The 24,107-nt window shown below is 46.6% G+C and overlaps 1 protein-coding gene across 1 annotated transcript in view; it reads right to left on the reverse strand.

Annotated features, from left to right (window-relative positions):
* Positions 1 to 24,107, reverse strand: part of LOC142775123 (uncharacterized) — a 789,190-nt gene that overhangs the window by 44,810 nt on the left and 720,273 nt on the right. Inside the window, exon 12 of the mRNA XM_075876470.1 lies at positions 10,301 to 10,353. Coding sequence (XP_075732585.1) covers positions 10,301 to 10,353 — 53 coding nt within the window. The remainder of the gene's footprint in view (positions 1 to 10,300; positions 10,354 to 24,107) is intronic.

A 24,107-nucleotide genomic window follows, 5' to 3' on the forward strand; every position in this document is an offset into this window, starting at 1 on the left:
GTCACCATCTTCGCCGAAGACATGACACGTTTATTCCGGAGGGCTGACCCGTAGATGACCGAAGATAGGAAGTTGCGCTACCTCATGCGTGGCGTGAAAGAGCAGCTGTTCACCGGACTTCGGCGCAACCCGCCAAGCACTGTAGAGAACTTCATCAAAGAAGCGTCGGCTATCGAGCGGGCACTTCACCCACTCTGCCGACATTATGACCGCTTGTGAAGCAGCCCCTAAATTCTGGCCGCCGCTGTGACGTTTGACAGTCATAGCTCCTTGCGTGACATGATTAGAGAGATTGTTCGTGAAGAACTGCAAAGGTTGCGGACTCCGGTAGTGGACACACCCCCGGCATCTGTCGCTCAAGTCGTCCGCGACGAAATCCACCAAGCATTCTCGACAGCTGATCCTGCCCCCGAGCTACGTCCGATGACGAACGCCGCCGCCCTTCGAAGCCTCCGCCCGCTCCGCCTTCATACTAACCGCCACATCCAACTGTTCATTGGTCACCACCACAGAGGGAGACATCGTCGCGCCCACCCATCCAGCCCCCATACGACCAGTCGTCTTCCTGCCTGCCATGGCCTTCGTCACGTGAGGAGTCATCACGGCATCCACAGCTTCACCGAACAGACACCTAGCGCACTGTCGACAGGCGTCCACTCTGTTTCAACTGCGGAGGTGTAGGCCACATAGCCCGCTATTGCTGGCACCGCGCCGATCCGTTTCGCCCTCTCAGGCCACGGTTTGACAGTCGACATGCCAACGACTACGTATCCCACCGTGGCGATGTCGGTTCTCAAGGACCTCTGGTGCCTCGACCCCCATTCGACGGCCGCCGTAACAATGATGACGAGATTATAACTGATTACGAGCCAGGCTTCCGACATCGACCACGCTCTCCTTCTCATGCCCAGTCACCTATGTTGCAGCGCCGCACTTTTACCGACACCAGAGGAGCGAGGTCACCCAGCCCACACCGGGGGAACTGAAGGCGGCGACCTCAGGGGGTAAGGTTGCAGGCTGTCAAGACGAAGAAAAAAAAGCCCCCATTACTCCCACCTTAGGACGCTGTAAAGCCGACAAGACGTAATACCAACGAAACTGTAACCCCAGGCCTTACTGTGCTTGTGGACGGACAGCAAGTCAAAGCTTTAGTCGACACCAGGGCTGACTTCTCTATTATCAGTGATTACCTTGCCGTACGCCTCAAGAAAGTGAAGACAGCGTGGACGGGACCTCACTTAAGGACGGCAGGCGGCCAATTATTGATGCCTGTCGGAATGTGCACAGCAAGGCTCGACATTGGTGGCTCTACTTTCGTGGTGACGTTCGTCGTTCTCGCTTCATGCTGTAAAGACCTGATTATAGGAATGGATTTCTTGAGAAAACATGGCGCCGTCATCAACGTCCCTGACAGTCTGATTACGTTTCACAACAACAGCCCTGCTTTAGTCAATTGTTCGGAGCCATGACATACGTCTCGTTCAGGGCCTTGGCGTCTGAAGGATGACGATGTGGTCGTCCCGCCCCGATTGTGTACGCTTGTTTCAGTGGCAGGGGATGAGCCGTTTGACGGTGACGGTATTGCCGACCAATTAAGCTCGCTGATAGTTAGCCACGGTATTTTAGTTGCTTGAGGTCTTGTCATTGTCACTGCGGGACGCACAAACTTGCGGCTCACTAACTTCAGTGCTGAGCGCCGACACCTCCCGAAGGGTACAGCCGTCGCTTACTTTGACAATACTGCAGAAATCCAAGGCAGTTTATCGGCCCTAGACGAAGCACCTCAAAAAGAATCAGTACTTAATCTTGACGTTGGTACTACGTTGTCAAGGGACGAACGAACGAGACTTCTTGAGCTGCTAGATGAATTCCAGGACTGCTTTTCATCGACATCACGGGCTGGTTGAACGCCGCTAACAAAGCATCGAATAATTACCCACGACGCAGCAAGGCCTATACACCAGAATCCTTATCGTGTGGCTCCAAAAGAACGGGAAGTGATACAGCAACCAGTCGCTAAAATGCTTGAAGATGATGTTTTCCAGCCATCACAGAGCCCGTGGGACGCCTGTAGTACTAGTTAAGAAAAAGGACGGTACCCTGCGTTTCTGCGTGGACTACCGGAAGCTGAATCAAGTGACTAAGAAAGATGTGTATCCCTTTCCACGTATTGATGACTTCCTCGATAGGCTTCGAAACGCTCGCTACTTTTCTTCAATAGACCTCAGAAGCGGATATTGGCAGATTGAGGTAGACCCAAGAGATAGGGAAAAAACCGCGTTTGTGACGCCAGATGGTTTATATGAATTTAAAGTTCTGCCCTTCGGTCTGTGCTCAGCGCGCTCTACTTTTCAAAGGCTCATGGACACTGTACTTTCAGGGTTAAAAAGGAAGACCTGCTTAGTTTATCTAGATGACGTCATAGTGTTTTCCCCAACTTTTGACGAGCATCTCAAAAGGCTAGAAGTTTTACGAGCCATACGCTCCGCGGGCCTCACATTGAAACCATAGAAATGCCACTTGTTTTGAAGAACTGCTGTTTCTTGGTCATGTCATCAGCTGCACCGGCGTACGGCCTGATCCCGAAAAACTTTCGGCCGTGGCACAGTTCCCAGTACCGTCCGATAAGAAAGCTGATCGGCGCTTTCTGGGCCTATGCGCCTACTATCGCCGGTTCATCGCCGACTTCGCACGGATTGCGTCGCCGTTAACTCGCCTCACTAGAGACGACGCCACCTTTGAGTGGAAGGACGAACAGCAAGCAGCGTTTACAGCCAACGTCTTCTAACACCTCCGGTGCTTGCTCACTTCGACGAGCAAGCGCCTACAATGCTTCACACTGACGCAAGCAATGTAGGCCTCGGAGTGGTGCTTGTGCAATGGCAAGAAGACACGGAACGAGTGATCGCCTACGCAAGCAGGACGCTAACACACGCTGAGGCCAATTATTCAACAACTGAGAAAGAATGCCTTGCTGTGGTCTGGGCAGTTATGAAATTTCACCCGTATTTGTATGGCCGCCCTTTCAAAGTTATATTAAGTGACCATCATTCACTTTGTTGGTTGAATAATTTAAGAGATTCAACCGGACGATTAGCGCGGTGGAGTCTGAAGTTACAAGAGTTCGATATGATGGTCATTTACAAGTCTGGGAAGCGCCATACGGACGCCGACTGCCTGTCTGGATCACCAGTACAGTCAGGCTTTCTTTCTCACGACCGCGATATGGCCTTCCTTGGTGTTCTCGACGCGTCCATGATTTCCCAACAACAACGAGGCGATTCTGATCTTCCTGATTTGATTAATTACGTGGACGGACGTTCTTCGAGGGCACCCAGAGAATTTGCAAGGGCATTATCGTCGTTTTGCTTACGCAATGATGTCCTCTACAAAAGAAACTTTTCATCTATCGGAGCTCCCTATTTGCTCGTTATTCCTGCACCCCTTCAAACTGAAGTGCTTCAAGCAAGTCACAACGAGCCTACGTCTGGCCATTTAGGCTACCCTCGCACATTGGCAAGAGTAAAGCAGGAATACTACTGGCCCCAACTCACAACAGCCATCAAGCACCACATTCACACTTGCCTCGATTGCCAGCGACGCAAGTCACCTCCAAAGAGACCCGCCGGTCAGCTGCAACCAGTTCAGGTTCCACGTACACCGTTTACTCAGAGAGGAATGTATATTTTGGGGCCCCTTTCTACTTCTACTGCAGGGAATCGCTGGGTAATAGTCGGAACAGACTACCTAACCAGGTATGCCGAAACAAAAGCTATCCAAAAGAGCACCGCAGCAGAAGTGGCGAGATATTTCATAGAAAATATTGTGCTACGCCATGGTGCCCCGACTACCGTGATAACAGACCACGGAACAGCATTTACGGTAGCTCTTTTAGACCACGTACTGATGCTTAGTGGAACGACTAACCGTAAGACCACTGCGTACCACCCGCAAACGAATGGACTAATGGAGCGCCTCAACAAGACGATTGACGACATGCTGTCGATGTACGTGCTGTCGATGTACGACGTGCTGTCGATGTACGACGTACGTAGCATGTCGACATGCTGTTGAAGACATGCTGTCGATGTAATTGGGACGAAATTTTACCCTATATCACGTTCGCATACAATACGGCTAAGCAAGAAACAACTCGCATGACTTCATTCAGCTTGGTTCATGGACGGGAGGTACGGACAATGCTGGATGCGATGTTGCCACATGAATGGGACGCTACCGACACAGGAGCTGACGTGTTCACTGAACGCGCGGAAGAAGCTAGGCAGCTCGCCCGCTTACGGATCCGCCAGCGACAAGACTACGACGCAGGCCGCTACAATGCTCGTCATACAAAACAAAATCGGTGATAAATTATTTGAAGTACAAAATCGGTGACAGAGTGTGGGTTTGGACACCCGTACAAAAACGTGGACTGTCCGAGAAGCGGCTGAGGCGATATTTCAGGCCATACCGAGCATCGCGCCAGCTAAGTGACGTCACCTACGAGGTCGTCTCCGACAGTCCCCAATGCCCGAGGCGTCGCCAGCACCGGCCTGAACTTGTGCATGTAGTGCGTATGAAGCCATATGTGAGCGACTGACTGCACGTTAAAAAATACTCTGGGTCTGAATTAGAATCGGGGCGATGCTTCTATAACGAGGGGCAAGTTACACGTGTTTATACGAAAAAGAACGATGATAAGCATGTTTTGTAGATTTCAGCTAGTGGGTCAGGCGGTTTTCGGGACGACAACGAAGCAAGCGTCTTGCTGTACAGCTGATCCTGAACATGCTCTTTTCGCTGCCGTAAGCTGCTGTCATCTTTTGTTCGCGTTGCACTGCGACAATATTGTCAAGTATATTTTACGTGAGCAGTCACAGCGTGGTTTATTTCAACGTTTCAGCCAGAGTCTGGCCTTCATCAGGATTGAGGGTACAGTTTGTTGGTGCTCAGGTTTATAAATCCTAAATAAGAGGGGGACAGAGAGAAAGAGGAAGGAAAAAAAGAGAATATGAGGAGGGCTCCCCCGGGCGCCACCTTTCACTCTTCCTTCCCCTTCCCCCTCCCTCTCTCTCTGTTTTTTTCTCTTTTCGCCTTTAGGATGTCTGCGGTATGTGTATCCTTCCTTTCACTAACGTATTGTTTCTTACCAGACGGCGCCGCATGGCTCTGGCAGTTAGATGGCGGGAAAAAGCTTTTTTAAGAAGTTTTTTAAGAAGAAGCCTTTAACTACTCAGCGCCTCGTCGACATCTCTTCGTCGAAAGAGGGGCGCCGAGTATAGCCGCAGAGGCTGGCAAGCGGGTGCAATGTCAATTTTCGCCCACTTCTGGATTACGCGTGCAGTAGGGGCCTCCCGATTGCGCACAGGGTTGCTGTTAGGCATGTCATGCTTGGCACAAATGATTGAATAGTAAGGTAAAAACAGAAACAGACGACAGCTGTACTTAGGAAGATTAGTTACACTTGGAAATATTTTGAGTTTTCCAGTGCCCTTCGCAGCTGCAGTGCCGTGAACTCCGTTATTATTTCCATTATTACCGTTAATGTTTTCTAATACTTTGATTGTTACAAGTGTACCCGGATCACATGTTAGGTTTCGCATGTTAGGAATCGCATGTTAGGTTACCTCGTATGTTAATCGGAAACTTGGATTGTGTGCTGGTTGCTTTGTGTGTTTCTCGCATCGCTTTACACACGAATGTGGTATACCTACTTGAATGCAACGTGTGCAGTATGCAGTACATCGGACAAACAGAAACACCATTTAGGATTCGTTTCAATAATAACAGAGCCCATGCGTAATCAGCACCAAGTCTGCCTTTGTAAAAACATATAAATCTTCCCCACCATGCATTCGACAAACTATCAGTAACACTCTTAGAGACGGGATTTAAATCAAACCAAGAACGAGAAGAACGAGAGTCATAACTTATCCACCAATTTAACACCCTCGATATAGGAATAATTGAGAATCCGGGTACACTTGCAACAATTAAACCATTAGAAAAAAATAATGCAATATGTGCAAAGCTGTGCGTGAGTACACCAGCTGTGGCCTTACCTGAAAAAGAACTCAACCTACCGGAACGTGTGCTGTAAAGTGTTGATGCTGGATTGTGAATTTGAGATAATATTACAACTAAACTTTTTTTGGTAACGTGTGCTGCACCACATGTTTTCGGTTTTCTCATGTGTGTGGCGTCACAAGGGGTGAGCTATAGAGTATGCTGTAAGGTCACGCAATAAACAAAATTTGTAAGTTAGCACAAACACTGTCAACTGTTTTTTCCCCGTTTTGACCGTATAGCACCTTCAAGCTCAAAGTCAGATGCGCTAAAAGAATATCATTTTATCATGTACCAAAATGCCCAATCAGCAGTACTGAAGTGCAAGTCATTAGCACTTGCTTTTGTGCTTGCCGGCTTCGGAAAGCTAGGTGGTGAATTTCGAGTTTTACATATTTGCAATCAGCCTTGCAGTTTTTTTATTGGCTAATGGTCATCGAGAGTACCTTTTACGAGCTTCAAATTTGGCCCAATATTTTTAATAATATTTGCGCATTATGAAAATGGTGCGATGGAAAGTCTGAAAAGAAGCAGAGCTGCGGTGTTTTCATCTTTTCCGTCATGACAGCTTCATAGTCATGACGGAAAAGCTTCATACCCGTCATGAAAGGTTCATACTGTATAGCATTCACGCACAAAGGGAGCTGCGCTGAAGCAATATTACTTTATCATGCACCAACACGCTCAATGAGCAGTACTCTTCAAGTGCAAGACATTAGCACTTTCTTTTGTGCTTGCCGCCTTCGGAAAGCAAGGTAGTGAATTTCATTTTTTTATATATCAATCAGTGTTGCAGTTCTTTTTAGTGGCTAATGGGCATCCTGAGTACCTTCGACGAGCTACGAATTTGGCCTGATATTTTTAATATCATCAAAGTGGTGCGAAAGTGGAGCTCTTATGAAAGTGGTGCTATGGAAAGGCTTAAGAGAAGCGAAGCTGCGGTGTTTTCATCTGTTCCTTCACGACCGCTTCATAGTCAAGTGTCCGCACTAACTTGCCCGAATGTCAGCTTTACCATATCCATCTTTCTGCGAAAGTCTGCTGGTCTAAAAGTTAATAGACATGGACAACTTGCATGGTAAATGTACGCGGCGACAGTTATTCGGCACGAGTGCATGTGCGTTTGAAGACAATATTTGTTTTCGTTTCACTGAACAGCAACCACACAAGGTGCGTATAATGATAGGAACGCGCGTACATACTAAGCAGTTAGGACGACGAGGTTTCATATGATCCCAGTATTATGCATATTAATATCGCCTTCACTCGTCCCCACAGAACCTCAGATCATTAGTGAATGAAAAGTAGTAAATGACATCAGTTATCAATCTTAATAATAGCCTTTGTAGTAGAAAAACATTCCCAAGTTCCTACGTAACATGGCACTCGATGTCATGCGAAACATGCGGATAAAAGGGGACTGTGGCGTAAGTGAACAGTTATTGGAGGAACAAGAACAAGCTTTTGTAAAGGTTGGGAATATTGGACGACCCACTCTTTGCGCGGTTCGCATTGTGTGGCGCCTGGTTGTTCCTTTGAAGTTCTAAAACGTTTTATTGCTCATATTAGCGGGATTACTTTCCCGACATCAAGGCTGCCTAAAGCCAGTTTTGAAACAGTTGAAAGCGCCGGCGTGGCTCAATGGTAGAATACTGGGCTGGCACGCAGCCGACCCAGGTTAGAATACCATTGTGTTCTTTGTACCGAGTTTTTTGCGATATATTGGTTACGGACACCGGAGGCGGCCGCTGACAACTAAGGCGTCACACGTCACCTGTGTTCTGATCTCATAAGAAAATTCGTTGTAAGAACAAAATAACTGTGTGGGAGCGGCTACCGTTCATGGGTGGGCTAACGGGCAATATAGACGTGCCTTGTCATAGATTGTGACAAAGTTGACAGCTGTCTTTTTTCGAAAAACGCCGGCCTATATGAGCTACAAACACCATGAAATCTTGGTTGGCGTTTAGCTCCCGTTTATTCTGCCTGAAGAGAACAAGTAGCGAGAGTTATAGAGGGCATTCACAAGATGATGATGATGATGATGACACACGGCGACGATAAGTACGGAGAAAAAATGAATAATAATGATGACGATGATGATGCACTTCTCAGGGGAAAATCTCTTAAGAATTCCCCGCACAAATGTTTCCCCGTTGAAGTGGCGATCCTGGCCTCTGCAAGTCCAAGTGTCGAGTAACGTTTCTTGAAGGGGTTAATGCGGCAAATGTGCTGTAGTCTCGATCGGTGTTGCGGTGGCGGAGGTCTGTTGGGACAAGAGGTGGTGTCACACGATAACAGAAGTCTGCTCCAAACTAAGTAAGGGCCGATGAAGCGTGCACGGGACTAACTTGACGAATATGCGTCCAAAGCAGCACCTCGTCACCAGCTGGGAAAAATACAACGCGATGGGATGCACCATAAGTAATCTTCCTGTCCTTTTGTCTCGCTTCTGTGTTGAAGCGAGCGTGATGGCTTTATTTTTCGGTTTGGGCAATGTATTTTTTACTAGAAAACGAATATGAGTAGATATTGCAGGTGAAGAAAAAAACATCGAGAAAGAAAATGTGGGAACGTCAGAAAACGAAAAAAAATGACAAGTAACCAGTTGTACGTTCAAAGGCCTTGTAGTATAAGCTTTGGTCAGATATGGTTGAAACGTATCCCAGTTTTTGAGGTCTGGTTAGATGCATATGAAAACCAGAGCGGAATGAAATGATTCGTTGATGCTGTTGGTGTGAGGATGCTAGTATCTTGAAGCTGTCTTGCGCATAGTTCCAAATGCGCTCTACACTTCTTTTAACAACTATTCAAAGAACACCCTTCCATGGTCACTCAGAATAATACGAGGAACACCATGGCGCAGAACAATGGAATGAAGAACGAAGTTAGCAACTTTCGAAGCTGAGTCAGTAGTCACAAATGTCTCAGATTAGCACGGCGATAGTCTATGGCAGTCCCTATTCTTCATTTGCCAGTAGATATGACCAGAAATGGCCCGTGAAAGTCAATAGCATAACGCTGAATGGCGTTGCGGGGCACGGAATTTGTTGGAATGGGCCGGTAGTAGCAGATGTCGGAAATTTACGACGATGGCATGAAAAGTAGAAATTGACGTACTTGGCTGAGATAGTGAAAACGCCAGGCCATTAGAAATGGTCGTGATTTTTCTTGTTTTTTTTCCAAGATGGCCAGAGGTCAAGTCGTCTTGGAAGGCCACATGGAGTCGAAAGGAACGTGGTAGCACAGACACCCAGCTATGATTGTCAGTAGGGTAAATGTGGTGGTACAGAAATCAATTTTTCTGCTCAAATTGGGAGATGTGACGATGAAGTCGCGTGTTAGGTGTACGGGAAGCTGCAGAGTGGTGGTCTTTTTACGTCTATACGGTACAGGTCACACAGCTGATGGGAGCTCAATGCTTGCTCATTGTCCGAAAGTGACAGGACTGCGGTAGAAGTGACGGTCAAACTCTTACCGACGTTGAGCTGCAGGCAGGAGGAAGCGGACAGCGAGACAGAGCGCCTGAGTCTTGCAGTTGAATTTTATGGTCACATGAAAATACAAGTGACATGTTTCATTAGTATAACAGCCCGAATGTTGTTACCAGACTTGTAAATGATGTAAGAGCAATACTCCTGCACAGGTACAACCCACGTACATAAGCGCGCAGACAAATGATTGAAAGTAAGCATAAGTCGTGGTGGTCTGTAGCGACAGTGAAATGACGGCCATCGAGATAGGGACGGAACTTCTGCACTGATCAAACCAGAATAGGTATATGAGATGGTGTCATTATTACGTCGGTACACTATCGTAGGTATTATTATATACGCTTTCCGCAGCCGGTCACGTACAGTCGCGCTCAGTATGACTTCCAATATGACTTTTAATATGATTTAATTTCAATACAGTATACGTATAAATGTCAAGGTATTTCAGTTGTAGAGTTGAAATTATATGCATAGTAACACTTCAAGAAAAGGAATAAAAATGAACCTTGGTGCATATGAACTGTATGACTGGGAGATTATTTTGATTCCAACCAAAAGTTTTGAAAAAACCCGACGTTTCAGGACCTGTTTGACGAATGCGTAAGCAGCATAGACACAAACATTGAATACGATTTATTTATTTATTTATTTATTTATTTATTTATTTAGCCCTTCCTTCGCTTGGTTCCTTATAAACTCTAAAGAATATACAGCGGTAGAAGTGACGGTCAAACTCTTACCGACGTTGAGCTGCAGGCAGGAGGAAGCGGACAGCGAGACAGAGCGCCTGAGTCTTGCAGTTGAAGTTTGTGGTCACATGAAAATACAAGTGACATGGTTCATTAGTATAAAGGCCGAATGTTGTTACCAGACTTGTAAATGATGTCAGAGCAATACTCCTGCACACGTACAACCCCCGTACATAAGCGTGCAGACAAATTATTGAAAGTCAGCATAAGGCGTGGTGGTCTGTAGCGACAGTGAAATGACAACCGTTGAGATAGGGACGGAACTTCTGCACTGACCAAACCAGAATAGGTATATCAGTTGGTGTCATTATTACGTCGGTACACTATGGTAGGTATTATTATTTACGCTTTCCACAGCCGGTCGTGTACAGTCGAGCTCAGTATGACTTTCAATATAACTTCTAATATGATTTAATTCCAATACAGTATAGGTATAATTGTCAAGGCATTTCAGTTGTGGAGTTGAAAATATATGCATAGTAACACTTCAAAAAAAAAAAGGAATAAAAATGAACCTCGGTGCATATGAACTGTATGACTCGGAGATGATTTAGATTCCAACCAAATGTTTTGAAAAAACTCGACGTTTCAGAACCTGTCTGACGAATGTGTAAGCAGCATACACCTAAACATAGAATCCGATTTATTTATTTATTTATTTATTTAGCCCTCCCTTCGCTTGGTTGCTTATAAACTCTAAAGATTATAATTAGTTGGTTATAATACTTCAATAGCCATTCTAATATTTTATGAGCCAATACGTGTCATGCTTGTTTGCGTCTTTAGAAATTAACCAACGCTGTAGCTGTTTGTGCATGCTCTTTACAACTTAATCAACAGCATCCAAAGCTTTATGATAAAAGCTGTTTTACCCTTCTTGTTGGGCGAGCCATATCTTTGGTAAACAATAGAAAGAAATTTTGTACTTTTTTTTTGAAAGACCGAAAGCGTGCGCATGCCTGTGATAAATAGAAAAAAATTGTACCTTTTTTAAAGGACTGGTAGTGTACGCGTGAGTGAGAGGAAAAAAAGAAAGAAATCAACTACCTTTTCTCAAAAGAGCGAATTTGTGCACGTGCGTGAGAGAGAGAGCACTCATAAAGGGTAAAAATTAAGTTCGAGGAAGTCATACGCTTTCTTTGTGCACTACACCTTGACACTTCTGTTTAGCGTGCAGGCCAATGTTGCCCGAGAACCAGAAACAACTGCCTTATTTTACGTTTTGCCGCTTCGTTCAATCACCTTTCAATTACTGATATAGCTCGAAACAACTTTAGTTGACAACCGGCTGCGGCGGCTGCATTTCCGATGGAGGCGGAATTGTTGCAGGCCGTGTGCTCAGATTTGGGTGCACGTTACAAAACCCCAGTTGGTCGAAATTTCTGGAGCTCTCCACTAAACGGCGTCTCTCATAATCATATGGTGGTTTTAGGATATTAAACCCCACATATTAATCAATCATCTTTAGTTAACAACACGCATCTGTCTGAGGTTAACATTCTGTTAACGTTCGGGTATTGGCTATTGCTCGGGCACAAAAAAGAGAGAAAAAGCTGGCAAGCTGACGAGAGCGAGTTCAATAGTAAAGAGTGAAGCCCCCTTCGGAAAATGGCAACGCGTTCAAACGAGTGACGCTATCGCTGGATTACAAGGGAACAAAGAAGTGCTCGCGTTTTGTGCGCACAGATGGGAAACGTAGAACAGCTGGGCTGGGCCGAGGCCTGTTAGCGTGTGGCTCCCGGGTGTTTCGTTAAGTGCACTCTTACACGCATGTCTTTCTTCTCCTTTTCAACGGGCGACAATCGAATAAAGTTAGCTAATACTAGTCGCCCGAGCTTCCAGCGGCGGTAATCGCTTCATTCCACACAGAAGCGCGGCGAGCGAAGTCGGCTGCTGCAACAACGGTTACAATGGGCCGCTGAGTGCCGGGTCGAAGATATACTCCTAAGTTCTCCACATCTTGCTCACTCTGTGGCGTTTCAAGTAGTCGTAATCTCTAAACGTTTTTTTTTTCGCGTCAAAAGCGCGCCATTGAAGCTGCGACACGTTGTGTTCCATACTTATGTGAATGAGACGGCGCAACAGGTAGCACGTGAAATGAACGCATAGAGGAAGAAGGCGCTGCTTAGGTGTGCACGATGAAATTATCAATGTTCGCGCCAAATCACCTGGATCGGCTCGAACCTAACATTGAAGAAGTGATGTAGGAAAAAAGTGATGGTAGGAAAAAAGAAGGGCACGTTAAAAATGTTAAAAAATTGTCAGATCCCACGTACAGTGGGAATTGACGATATGCGAAGCACAAATCAGGAAGGTTGATGTATGTCACTTTAAAATTAGCACAACGTTACAAGGTGGACGTAAGTTATGCCGTACAGGACTTCCATCTCATGATTATAATGTTTGAACGAAATATTAACCATCGTCGTCTATTCATGTCACCTGATACCAAACTTGGTATATGTGAAGCTGACGAAACGGTCGTGACCGCATTCTGAGCATAGCATGTAGTCATGCTTTACATGACACGAATTCCTTAGTTATCATCTTTGGACGCGTCATTTACTTTCGTCGTCTATTCATGTTACGAAATACTAGCTACGGTATGTGTGAAGCTAGCGAAACGGCTACGAGCACAATCTGAGCGTAGCTTGTACTCATGTTTTACATGACAGGCATGTCATTGTTATCATGTTTAGATGCGTCATTTACCTTCATCGTACATTGACATCACGTAATACCAAATTTGCTATGTGGGAAGCTAGCGAATTGACTGCGTGTGCACCATTAGCGTGGCATGTAGTCATGACTTACTTGACATGTATGTCATAATTTCTACGTTAGGGTCTGTCACTTATGTTCGCCTCGCAGTCATGTCCTACCATACCATATTTACAATATGTCAAGTGAGCGAAACCACCGTCAGAGCAGAAATACCATGAAATGTAAATCATTACATTTATACCATACATGACATTATTTTCATGCTGTGACTGCTATTCATTCTCGTCATACAGTCATGTTATACCATACCAATTTTCGTATCGATACCAATAACGAAACAGCCAGGAGAACTAAAAGTCGTAAGCGGCTGGATAGATAGATAGATAGATAAATAGATAGATAGAAAGATAGATAGATAGATAGATAGATAGACAGATAGATAGATAGATAAGCTCAATCTCACCAGCCGAAGATCGCTAAGAAATGCTTCGTATTTAAAATTCTGCAGATCCCACGTACGTTGGGATTCAATGTTGTGCAAGCATGCCGATGGAAGGTGACTGTGTTGTAATTTTTTATTGAGTGAGACGTTACAATTTGGCGCTGAATATATCTACAAATGCACACGCAGACATACACTAAACAGCAGCATGTGTTTTATATAACCAGTAGTTTACAGTTGCGCAACGATGCTAAAAGCAACATTGATATTAGCAATACTAGAAGCGGTAAGCTAAACGAAGCGCTGGTGCTTGCCAGGATGGTATCCCTGGACACTGCTACCTAAATCAAATTAAGCGAATTGCCCCTAACTCTGATTGACGTTAATTAGACGTGACGGCTGCATTACAGGAGTAGATATGTAATGTTTATATAATTGGATAGCTAGTGCCACAACTGCACTTAACGTTTCACGAACGTTAGGGTCTAGTTGAAAAGTAGTACCGAGTCCTGGCGGGGATATGTGGTAGAATATTTGATAGCTACGCAGAATGCGCGGGTTCGATTCCTGCTGGTACCCCTGCCATTTGTGGATTCTTCGGGTCAACGCTGCCAATGTCAGTTTTTTCTTTTCGCTCACGCGTTAAATTACTTATGTCTTTCATGGCCGTTCCTGGGTAGGTGGAAACTGTCAATTACATTGGCACATACGCAGCCTCGTGTACGTGCCACGCACTTTACGGAAAGGGTTTGGCGACTTAGGTGACAGGATCGTGACATTATTTATGTCATGAGCAGCAAGTGGTATTCGTGTGGCCATCTAATCCTCGCACACCAATTTTAGTTCACCAAAAGCTAAGGGGATCATCATGAGAGCAGGCAGGCAGGCAGGCAGGCAGGCAGGCAGGCAGGCAGGCAGGCAGGCAGGCGGGCAGGCAGGCGCTCTAAGTGCCTGCAGTACGCAAAGAAATGCTTCGCATTTAAAATGCTTTTGCAGAATTACCATCATCTGCTCCACTACGTATACGGTGTTCTTATGCCAGCCCAGCCCTTCAAGGTCCAATTTATGAGAATCAACACTGTTTCGCTTTAAGTCTAAAACGCCAAATATCCTTAGGAGGCACATTACCCTAAAGTAGGAATTCAGCAGTGATTGTGATGCAAGACGCCAGATTACCAATGTTGGAGAGAGTAAATGCTGTGATATTCGCAGATACCTCCTGCTCATCGTGGTAGCCTATGGTGGCACTGCTGATCTCGATGTCGCAGATTAGATCAAAGTTTTAGTGGGTCAATTTCTATGGCGCTAAATGTAAAAATCACTTGGTACTTATGTGCAGGTCAAGGAATGTAAGTTGGCCGAGATTAATGTAGTGTAGGTTTTATAGTGCACCAGTCCTCATCAGTGATTACGTCAACCATTTACCTAAAATAATTTAAATGGTACTGTTTTCTTTCGGAATGTTAAGACGTACAATAAATTACTATATAGAGCTTCATGGGTCGAAAATGACATACAAAAACACTGACTGCTTTTGAGAACACTAGTTTCTTCATCCGCGTTACATCGAGGCTCTTCTACTTTCCAAAAATGCTCTCTAGGTGCGCATAAACAATTGAAAGAATTTCCAAGTAAAGCCGTTTAAAAACACGTCTTGGAATTGAGTTTTGCAGAGATTTTTTCACACCGAAAATTTAAAAATACAAGCGTAAAAAATCTAAAATTCATTGCCTCGCAATACCCGGCGGACGGAGTCGAAAACACTGAAGATGCTCACTGAATATTCTAATTAAGTGCAAGCGCAAACCAAAACACTATTAGCACAAAAAAAGACTGGTTGGGGGGGGGTGATCATCTAGAAGTTTTCCAGCAACAAAGCGCCGGATACTTTCTGGATTCATTGCATGGAGTGCATGAAGTGGACTCATGAAGACTGCGTGGCGGCCACAGAGTGAACTTTTGGTGTTTCTACTGCAAAAATTGACAGATGAATTTTTGTCACGCGGTTTCAATGTTGTCCTATGCTGTGTCTCGTTTTACTCTACGGGTTTAATCATAATGAGACACCTGGTGCATTTTTATTGATTTTTAAAACACCTCTTTGAACTGTGGAAACATAGTATTATTTATGCAGCACATACCTTGTACTCAAAGGAATGTTTCTGCATTCACATTTTAAGGTACTGAGTGAAAAAAATTATATTCACTGTTTTAAGATTATTGTCGCATTTAAACCGAGCTACCATGTATTTCTAAGTGACCTGATCGACCTGATTTTTGGCCAATCTCTCAGGGTGGTTGTAAGCCAGAAGAAGTTCAGGATATACAATTACGTGTACACCTGCCTACATCTACCACCACTTCCCGGTCTTCCTCCTCGAATCCTCCTCCTCCTACATCTACCACGAGCAGCATCGCTGCTTCGTCGTGTTTCCATCTGTATACGTGGTTTGTGCAGCTATAGTACACATGGTTCTGTGGAAACTAAAAAAATATGAGACGTCCATATGCATCAGTATCGTGCCATATCTTCTGGTCACTGTGCTCGATCGATTTCCAAATGTATACTTGTAATGGCAAAAGAGCCAACACCGGGCGATGAATCTACCTTATAGTGCGCAATCTCCAAAATTGACCCGCATCATGTAACGGACGACCGACGAAGCGAAGCTTTCACAACGCCCCATCGGGGTGATCTAGTGGCTAAGGTATACGCGGCTTCTGACCTGTACGTCACGGGATCAAATCCCGGTGGTGGTGGCTGCTCTCCATGGTGCCCGAAATGCTGTAGGCCTGGCGCTCAGATAAGGGTTCGCTTTAGAGAACCTTAGGTGGGTCAAAATTTCCAAAAGCCTTCAAATACTGTGTCTCTCATAGTCATGTGGCGGTTTTTTGACGTTAAAACCCACATATGAAATCAAGCTGAGACCACAGCACCACTAACAGCATAACTTGAAAAGATGAACTAGCATATGTTACGGTTAGATTGAGTTTAACTATGTTTATTTACAGAACAGATCAGGCAACGATCGCCGATGATGGCGAACATCGGCCGAACCAAGTAACTTCCTCTTCCTTTACCTTTGTCCACAAAACATGACCCGGCTCACACCGTATCATTCCCCGGTTCACAGACAAAGCCCGTTGGGCGAGGCCAATCATTGGCATAGTGTGGGATGGAACTGCTTGAGACGAGTTACATGCGCCAACTGTGCTTGGCTTGACCAACGACCAGCTGACGTCAAGCGTACCACCACGTAGGTCAAGTCACTCAGGCGATTTACGATAACGAATGGACCAACATAGTGCGCTAAAAATTTTGGCCTAAGCCACGTTTCCGCTAAGGGGTCCACAACCACATGAGGTCCCCTTTTTCGAATGAAACGGTGTCGTGGCGTTGATCATACTTCTGCTTGGAGCAATCTTGCAACTACAGTGTGCGAATATGAGCAATTTGGCGGGCTTCTTCAGCTCGGCATAGTGTTTGAGCAATTGAAATGTCGTGTGGAGCTTGAATGGAAGTATTGTATTGAGGCAGCTGCCCGATTGTTGAGCGTAGAGTTGGTAGAACGAAGTGAAGTCCGTGGTTTCGTGCTTCACTGTATTAAAAGCATAGGTGATGAATGGCAAAATATAATCCCAGTTCCTTTGATTTGAGGACAAATACATAGCCAGCATATTAGTAAGCGTGAGGTTTGTGCGTTCCACAAGGTCATACATCTGGGGATAATATTGCGTTGAATGGCGAAACTGCAAAGTGCAGAGACGAAGCAATTCCTCTACAGTGTCGGCGACGAACTGACGACCGCGATCACTGATGATGATAGGAGGTGAACCATGACGAAGAACGATGGATCGTAACATGAAGACTGTGGCGGAATCCGCTGGGGAAGATGGTATCGCAGCAGCTTCTGCATATCTGGTAAGATGATCAACGCACACTACAATCCAGCGGTTGTTGTTGCAAGACCGCAGAAACGGTCATAGCATGTCGATACCAACTTGTTCGAAAGGTGTTGTGGGTGGCGTTATAGGGTGAAGGAGGTCATGCGGACTGCTTGTAGGACGTTTGTGGCGCTGGCATTTGTTGCAACTGAAGACCCATTGCTTTGTACATTGTCGCATTTTAGGCCAGTAGAAGTGCTCTCGAGTTCGATGCAAAGTGCGGATGAATCCAAGATGGCCTGACGTCGGGTCATCATGCATGAAATAGAGGACCTCGTACCGCAGGATTTGGGGAACCACTAGCAAATACCACACACCATTTGCCGAAAACTTCACCTTCTACAACAGTCCATCGCGAAGACAAAAGCAACCACTGCTGTGGGGGCTTCCGACAGTGGAGAATAAAGAGTCTAAAGTCAAGTCATTGCGCTGTTCCCGCTGGAAAGTGGTGACATCAGGAAATGGGCATGAAACAGTTGCAATGTAGATGTTGAACATGTCTGTATTGTCGTCAGTCGTACACAATGGAAGGCGAGAAAGACAATCGGCGTCGGTACGACGCCGTCCACTTTTGTATGCAACATTAAAGTCGAATTTCTCGAGGCGTAGCGCCCAGCGTGAAAGGCGTGCAGAAGGGTCTCGTAGAGTAACGAGCCAGCATAGGGAATGATGGTCTGTTACATGACGATAGTTATAGCACGAGAACAAAACGACGACACAGAGACGAGAAGGACACGAAAGACACGTGTCTTTCGTGTCCTTCTTGTCTCTGTGTCGTCGTTTTGTTCTCGCGCTATAACTATCGTCATGCCATACCAACTAGCCCAAGCTGCCCCACTTCTAAGGTCTGTTACACTCGTCAAAGGACGCCCATACAGGTAACAACGAAACTTCTGATTAGAGCCTACAATATACACAATTCTTTTTGTGCCGGTCGATGCGGCTTAGTCCAAACCAGCTCAATCGTCAAGCCACGTCTAGGTCTCTTGAGAAACTCGCCCAAGGACAGATCGCGAACGTGCTGATCAATGGCCGCGAGAATATTCTCGCCGTAGACGTCACTCAACGAAGCACATTGGAAGTGTTGAGCAACGTCGAGACATTGGATAACATCTATGTTCGCTCATACATACCTGATGGCCGTGACTCTACTGCAGGCGTCATTTACGATGTCGCCATTTCTATCGGCGAAAGTGACCTTGCTGTTCTCATCAAACCGGTGTCTGCAGAACTTACCATACTGCAAGCTCGTCACCTTGGCAAATCACGTTGCGTGAAGCTCGTGTTCAAGAGAGACAGCCTTCAATCACAAGTCAAGGTCGGCCATTTTCGACACACAGTGCGACCCTGCGTACTGAAGCCCCTTCAATGCCGGAAATGTTACAGGATGGGACATGTCAGTGCTATTTATGCAAATCTGGCTGTGTGCTCGCTATGCTGAGAATCACATAACGCAGACGCTTGCCAGGCAGGACTTCGAAAATGTCGAAACTGTAATGTCCCTCACGAAGCATCGTCGAAAGATTGCTCAGGCATGAAAAAGGAAATGCAAGTGTTGAAGCGAATGGTCCGGGACGGCTCAGCTCACAGGGATACCACTGCCAAAGTACGACGCCGGCGGTCTCATCGCCGGAGGCCCTTGAGGAGGCCCAGTGCCGAAGCAAGGACGGCACCTCACCAAATGATCGCCGGCATACCACCTCAAGCGTCCAGACACGCTGACAACAAATCATCCAAGCAAGACAAGAGCATCACCGGCTCACCTGAAGCATGGCCAGTGCTGCCAACGATAGACTCGCCGTTTAAGCCGCCGCATCGCTCGTCTACGTTCACTTCGGAACGAGAATGCGGTGATAGTCGCAATAAAGAAATCGTAGCCACGGTAAAGGCCCTTATGAATATCATTCGTATGCTTCTCACTAGCATTCACAATCCGGCTGCTAAGAGTCCACTTCAGTTAGTCGATGCGTTCAGGCCGAGTCTATCAGGTCTGGAAAGGCACTATGGCTCCTCCTCTACAGGCCTTCGTAAAGAAGTCAAAAGAGCTTCGATATTTCAGTAGAATGCCCGAGGCCTTAAGCTCCGTATTTCTGATATCCGATAATTTGCGTTTAAAAACCAGTTTCCAATTATTGTTATCTGTGAGCCATGGCTACACAATGCAATACGACTATCCAGGTACGAAGCCTTCAAGTCCGCTACCAGCAACGAACAGAATAAAGTCATTGTATACATCAGATGCGACCTTACCTATGTCGAGCACCGTGTATCACCTCACGATGACAACCAGTATGTCTGCTTGACGGTAAAACGCAGAGACCTCCATTTCACGCTGGTAAGCGCATGTATATCACCTTCAAGCCGTTTTGAACTTAAAAGACTACGTGCACTGTTAACAGCCACACCTATACCATGGATCATCAGCGGAGATTTTAACGCTCACCACTCACTATGGCGCAGACAGAGGATAGACCGTCGCGGAAGGCAAGTATTCTTCTTTGCTCTGGAGCAGCAGATGCTTTGTGTAAACGATTGAAGCCCAACGTTTCTGTGGGGAACGACATACAGCAGCTGCCTTGACTTGACATGTGTGTCACGAAGCCTAAATGGAAAGGTTAAGTGGTTCGCAGACTATTAAACTCATGGAAGCGACCACATACCAACTTATTTAGAGATCAAGGGCCTGGAAAAATCGCGAAACTACGACAGTTCGACTCGCATCGACTGGACAAAGTTTAGGTCACTGACGGAAAAGAGGTGTCAAGAAAATGAAGCGCCTCCTCTTGACGCGCTCGAGGATATGATTAGAGGTGCTGCTCAAGATGCGACTTCTCATATTGAACATACTTCAAAATATTGTCGACATGAAGCGGAATTGGAACGGCTCAGAGCAATCCCTCGTCGTCCAGAACGAAGACATAGGCGATCTAAATTCATTCACGACATGAGGGAGGCAAGGCGCTCACAGAAAAAAATTCAGTGGCGAATCAATTCACTTCAGTCCTTTCGGTGGAAATCTCTGTGCGAATCGTTGGATCCACACAAGCAGACATGGAGGATTTTTCGTGGCCTACGAACATTGCCACATCAACATAGCCCCTTCAAGTGTCTGTCTCTCCACCAAGGCCGCACCGAAATCGAAGTAGCAGAAGATTTCTGCATGAAAGTTGCCGGTCAGGCGTCCGCGTGCACCACGCGTCACATAGAAAACGCTCCAGTCTCCAGAGATTCAAGAATGGACACCTTTTTCGCTCTAGAGGAATTCCAAGCGGCCCTGACGGCATGCAAACGATCTTCATCGCCTGGTCCGGATGGGATCACGTACATGGCTTTTCGCAACCTCGGCGAAGAAGCTCGACGAGCCCTTCTATCCGTGTACGACGACTCGTGGAGCACCAGATTTGTCCCTCATTCGTGGAAATCCAGCCGCCTCGTCCCTGTGCTTAAACCAGCTAAATCTCCTCTGGACTTGACCTTTTATCGCCCCATCGCGCTTAGCAGCTGTTTCGGGAAAGTGATGGAGAGGATGATTTTAGCTCGCCTAGAGTGGTACCTGTACCACCACGAGGTATACCCTGATGCTATGACAGGCTTTCAGCGTGGTCGGTCCGCAATTGATAATGTTATTGACCTGGTCTCGTCTGTTCAGCATCAAAAAAGACTGAAACGTTGATCTGCGGCGTTGTTCTTGGACATGAAAGGTGCATACGATAACGTATAACATGAAGCCATTCTGGATGTCATGGAATATGTTGGATTAGGGGTTGGGTTTACCAATGGATCGACAGCTATTTGAAAGGCAGAACTTTCTTTGTACAGACGGAGAATGGCACAACAACGCATCATTGCATCCGTCGTGGTGTGCCTCGATGCGGTGTTCTTAGCCCCACACTTTTCAATCTAGTGCTCCTCGGCCTGGTTGACGCACTTCCAGTCTGTCCATCTATCAATATATGCAGATGACATCTGCATCTGGGCGTCAGGCGTAACGCGCCTTCATTTGCGTACCCGGCTTCTCATAGACCATGGTGGTAATGTCAGCTCTTTGGAAACGATCAGTAAGTCTTCCGAAGGCAGCTGCTGCTCAACTAGGGTGGGAAGGGCATCACCACTGTTAACAGAAACTTCACCCGTACCGCAGTCGGCGAAAGCGCCACACTCTTGGAGGAATGAAGATTGATATTGTGCGAGAACAAAACGACAACACAGAGACAAGAAGGACTCGCGCTATAACTACTATCGTCATGCCATACCAACTAGCCCAAGCTGCCACACTTCTTGAAGGAAATCAATGCCGAGAATAACATCATGTGTACACCGTTTTAGAATCAGGAACTCAGTTGGGAACGCCTTCCCCGCAAACAACACGTTGACGGCACATACTCCTACGGGTTGAAGTAGGTCCCCACCCAAGCCGAGAAATCTACCAGAATCCTGATAGGAAAACATAACTTTGCGGCCTAAGGTATCTCTAAACGAACTGCTCATTACAGAAACTGTGGCACCAGTATCCATTAAAGCCGTTGGATACAATCGTCTATCGACACACATATCCGGTTTTTGTCCATCGTAACTGGTGGAGGTATATGAGGTGAATCTTGTTGTGCAACCTCACCTATACCGGCCGCACCGGCTAGTTTCCAGGCGGTGGTGGTGGCGACCGCCGCCGCAGAGGTGAAGGAGAGTGATGCAATCAGCCAGGTGGAGTTGTGAAGCTACGGTCAGAAGCGGGGGAGGTTCCACGCCGGCTCTCTTGTCATAGGGTGTTTTTGGGATACGTGGACTACCAAGGATCGTCATAATATTTGTGGCCACCGCGAGGAGGTCTTGACGATGGCTCGTATCTTGATGTCATCTATCTCTGCCGACGGCAGAACCAAGCGATGTGCCCTGGAGTACTACAGCTGTAGCACACAGGAGGTGGACGATATGCATTTTAAAAAGCATCGCGAAGGCATGGTGACACAGGTGCGTATTCGTTCGAATTCTGATAGGCAACGGCCAGCTGTCAAGGGTAACTGAAGCAGCGCTGGTGCCTGGTGTCTTGGTAGTGACTGCGCTGCTGCGTCGATTGTGTGCCAGAAACGTAGTCATACACCTCGATGCCTGCTGCAGCAATGAAAATAGGATGCTGATGCTGGTCTAGAACCGGCAAGGGTGTAGCTTCTCAAGGCGTCGCACGAGTGTGTCGACTGAGTTCTTCACGCACGATCTCACGTATTGTAGACGCAAGATCAGAAGGCACGTAGTTGTCAACACTCGCTACCGTGGTCATATTGGGTAGCCGACCAAATTCAGGAGCAATACGCCTCATCTTCAGCGTCTCAAACGTGCGGCAGTGAAAATGACATCGGCTACTGTACCAATGCTGTCTTTGCCAATAAGAAATTGATAAACATCCTCTGCGATGCCCTTCAAGCGGTGGCCGACTTTGTCTTCCTCGGACATGCAAGAGTTAGTGATCTTGCATGTTTTCAGGATCGCCTCGATGTACATCGTGCACGTTTCACCTGGGACCTGGGCTCTTTGCAGCAGCGTTTGTTCGGCTTGCTTCCTTTTTGCCACGGTGTCCCCGAAACACTCCTGCATTTTGGACACGAAGCGTTCCCCCGTTGTGAGGGCGTCCTCATGGTTCTCATACCATCTGAGCGCCGTGTCCTTCAAGAAGAACATCACGTTAGTCAACTGAATTGCCACGTCCCAATAGTAGTAGTTGCTCACCCGCTTGTAATGTTTGAACCACTCACCCACGTCCTTGCCAGATTCGCCCCCGAAAAGAAGGGGCTTTATCAGATGCTGACGCTAGCAAAGACCAGCTGCGGCTGTGGTCGGTAGTAAAGGTGTCGCTGGAACTGGTGGCGCAGTGCTGTCAGCTGCGGGTTTCAGGGTTTCGTCTTCACCGTGACCCCCAGCGGTAGCGGGGGTAGCCCAGCAATGCGGCGGCTTCAGCGTAGCTCAGGTTGTTGCAGAACCGTGTTGCTTGTTTAGGTACCCAGCACCTCCCCATAAAACTGTTACGGTTAGATTGAGTTTAACTATGCTTATTTACAGGAGAGATCCGGCGACGATCGGCGATGATGGCGAACATAGGCCGAACCAAGTAATTTCTTATTCCTCTGCCTTTGTCACCAAAACATGGCCCGGCTTATACCGTATTAATATATATATATATATATATATATATATATATATATATATATATATATATATATATATATATATTGTTATGCCACAGACATTTTCCTCGTTCGGGAGCACGTGTCACGAGATTGAGCGCTGTTCCGACGAACTGTCTCCCCCTCCCAGCGCCGCCTTCCGTGCAGGAGAACCGTGCAGTTCCAGGGAAAATGTCGCTTCCTCCGCCGAACCACCTTGCAGTTCCGGGTATGGCTGAGTCTCCTCAGCCGAGCCACTGTGCCGTTCCAGGAAACAGGTCTCGCAGAAGAGTCCAAACACGCCATTTAAGGCCGTGCCGGCCCCATGTTTAGAGGATTTGCCCCAGCCGACGTTGTCGTGCTGGCCGGCTCTGTACAAACGACAACCTGCTACATTAAACGCTCCTTTTGTTGCTGTTTTCAAAACGGATTGCCTCCCTGCTTCACTTTCGGGCTAAGGCTTCAGCGAAGTCCGCTCGACTGCTCGCCGCTCTTCGCCACCGCTACCATCGCGAGACAGCAAATTCCTAAC

This window comes from Rhipicephalus microplus, chromosome X (assembly GCF_043290135.1).
Source record: "Rhipicephalus microplus isolate Deutch F79 chromosome X, USDA_Rmic, whole genome shotgun sequence".
In the NCBI taxonomy this organism is placed as follows: Eukaryota; Metazoa; Arthropoda; class Arachnida; order Ixodida; family Ixodidae; genus Rhipicephalus; species Rhipicephalus microplus.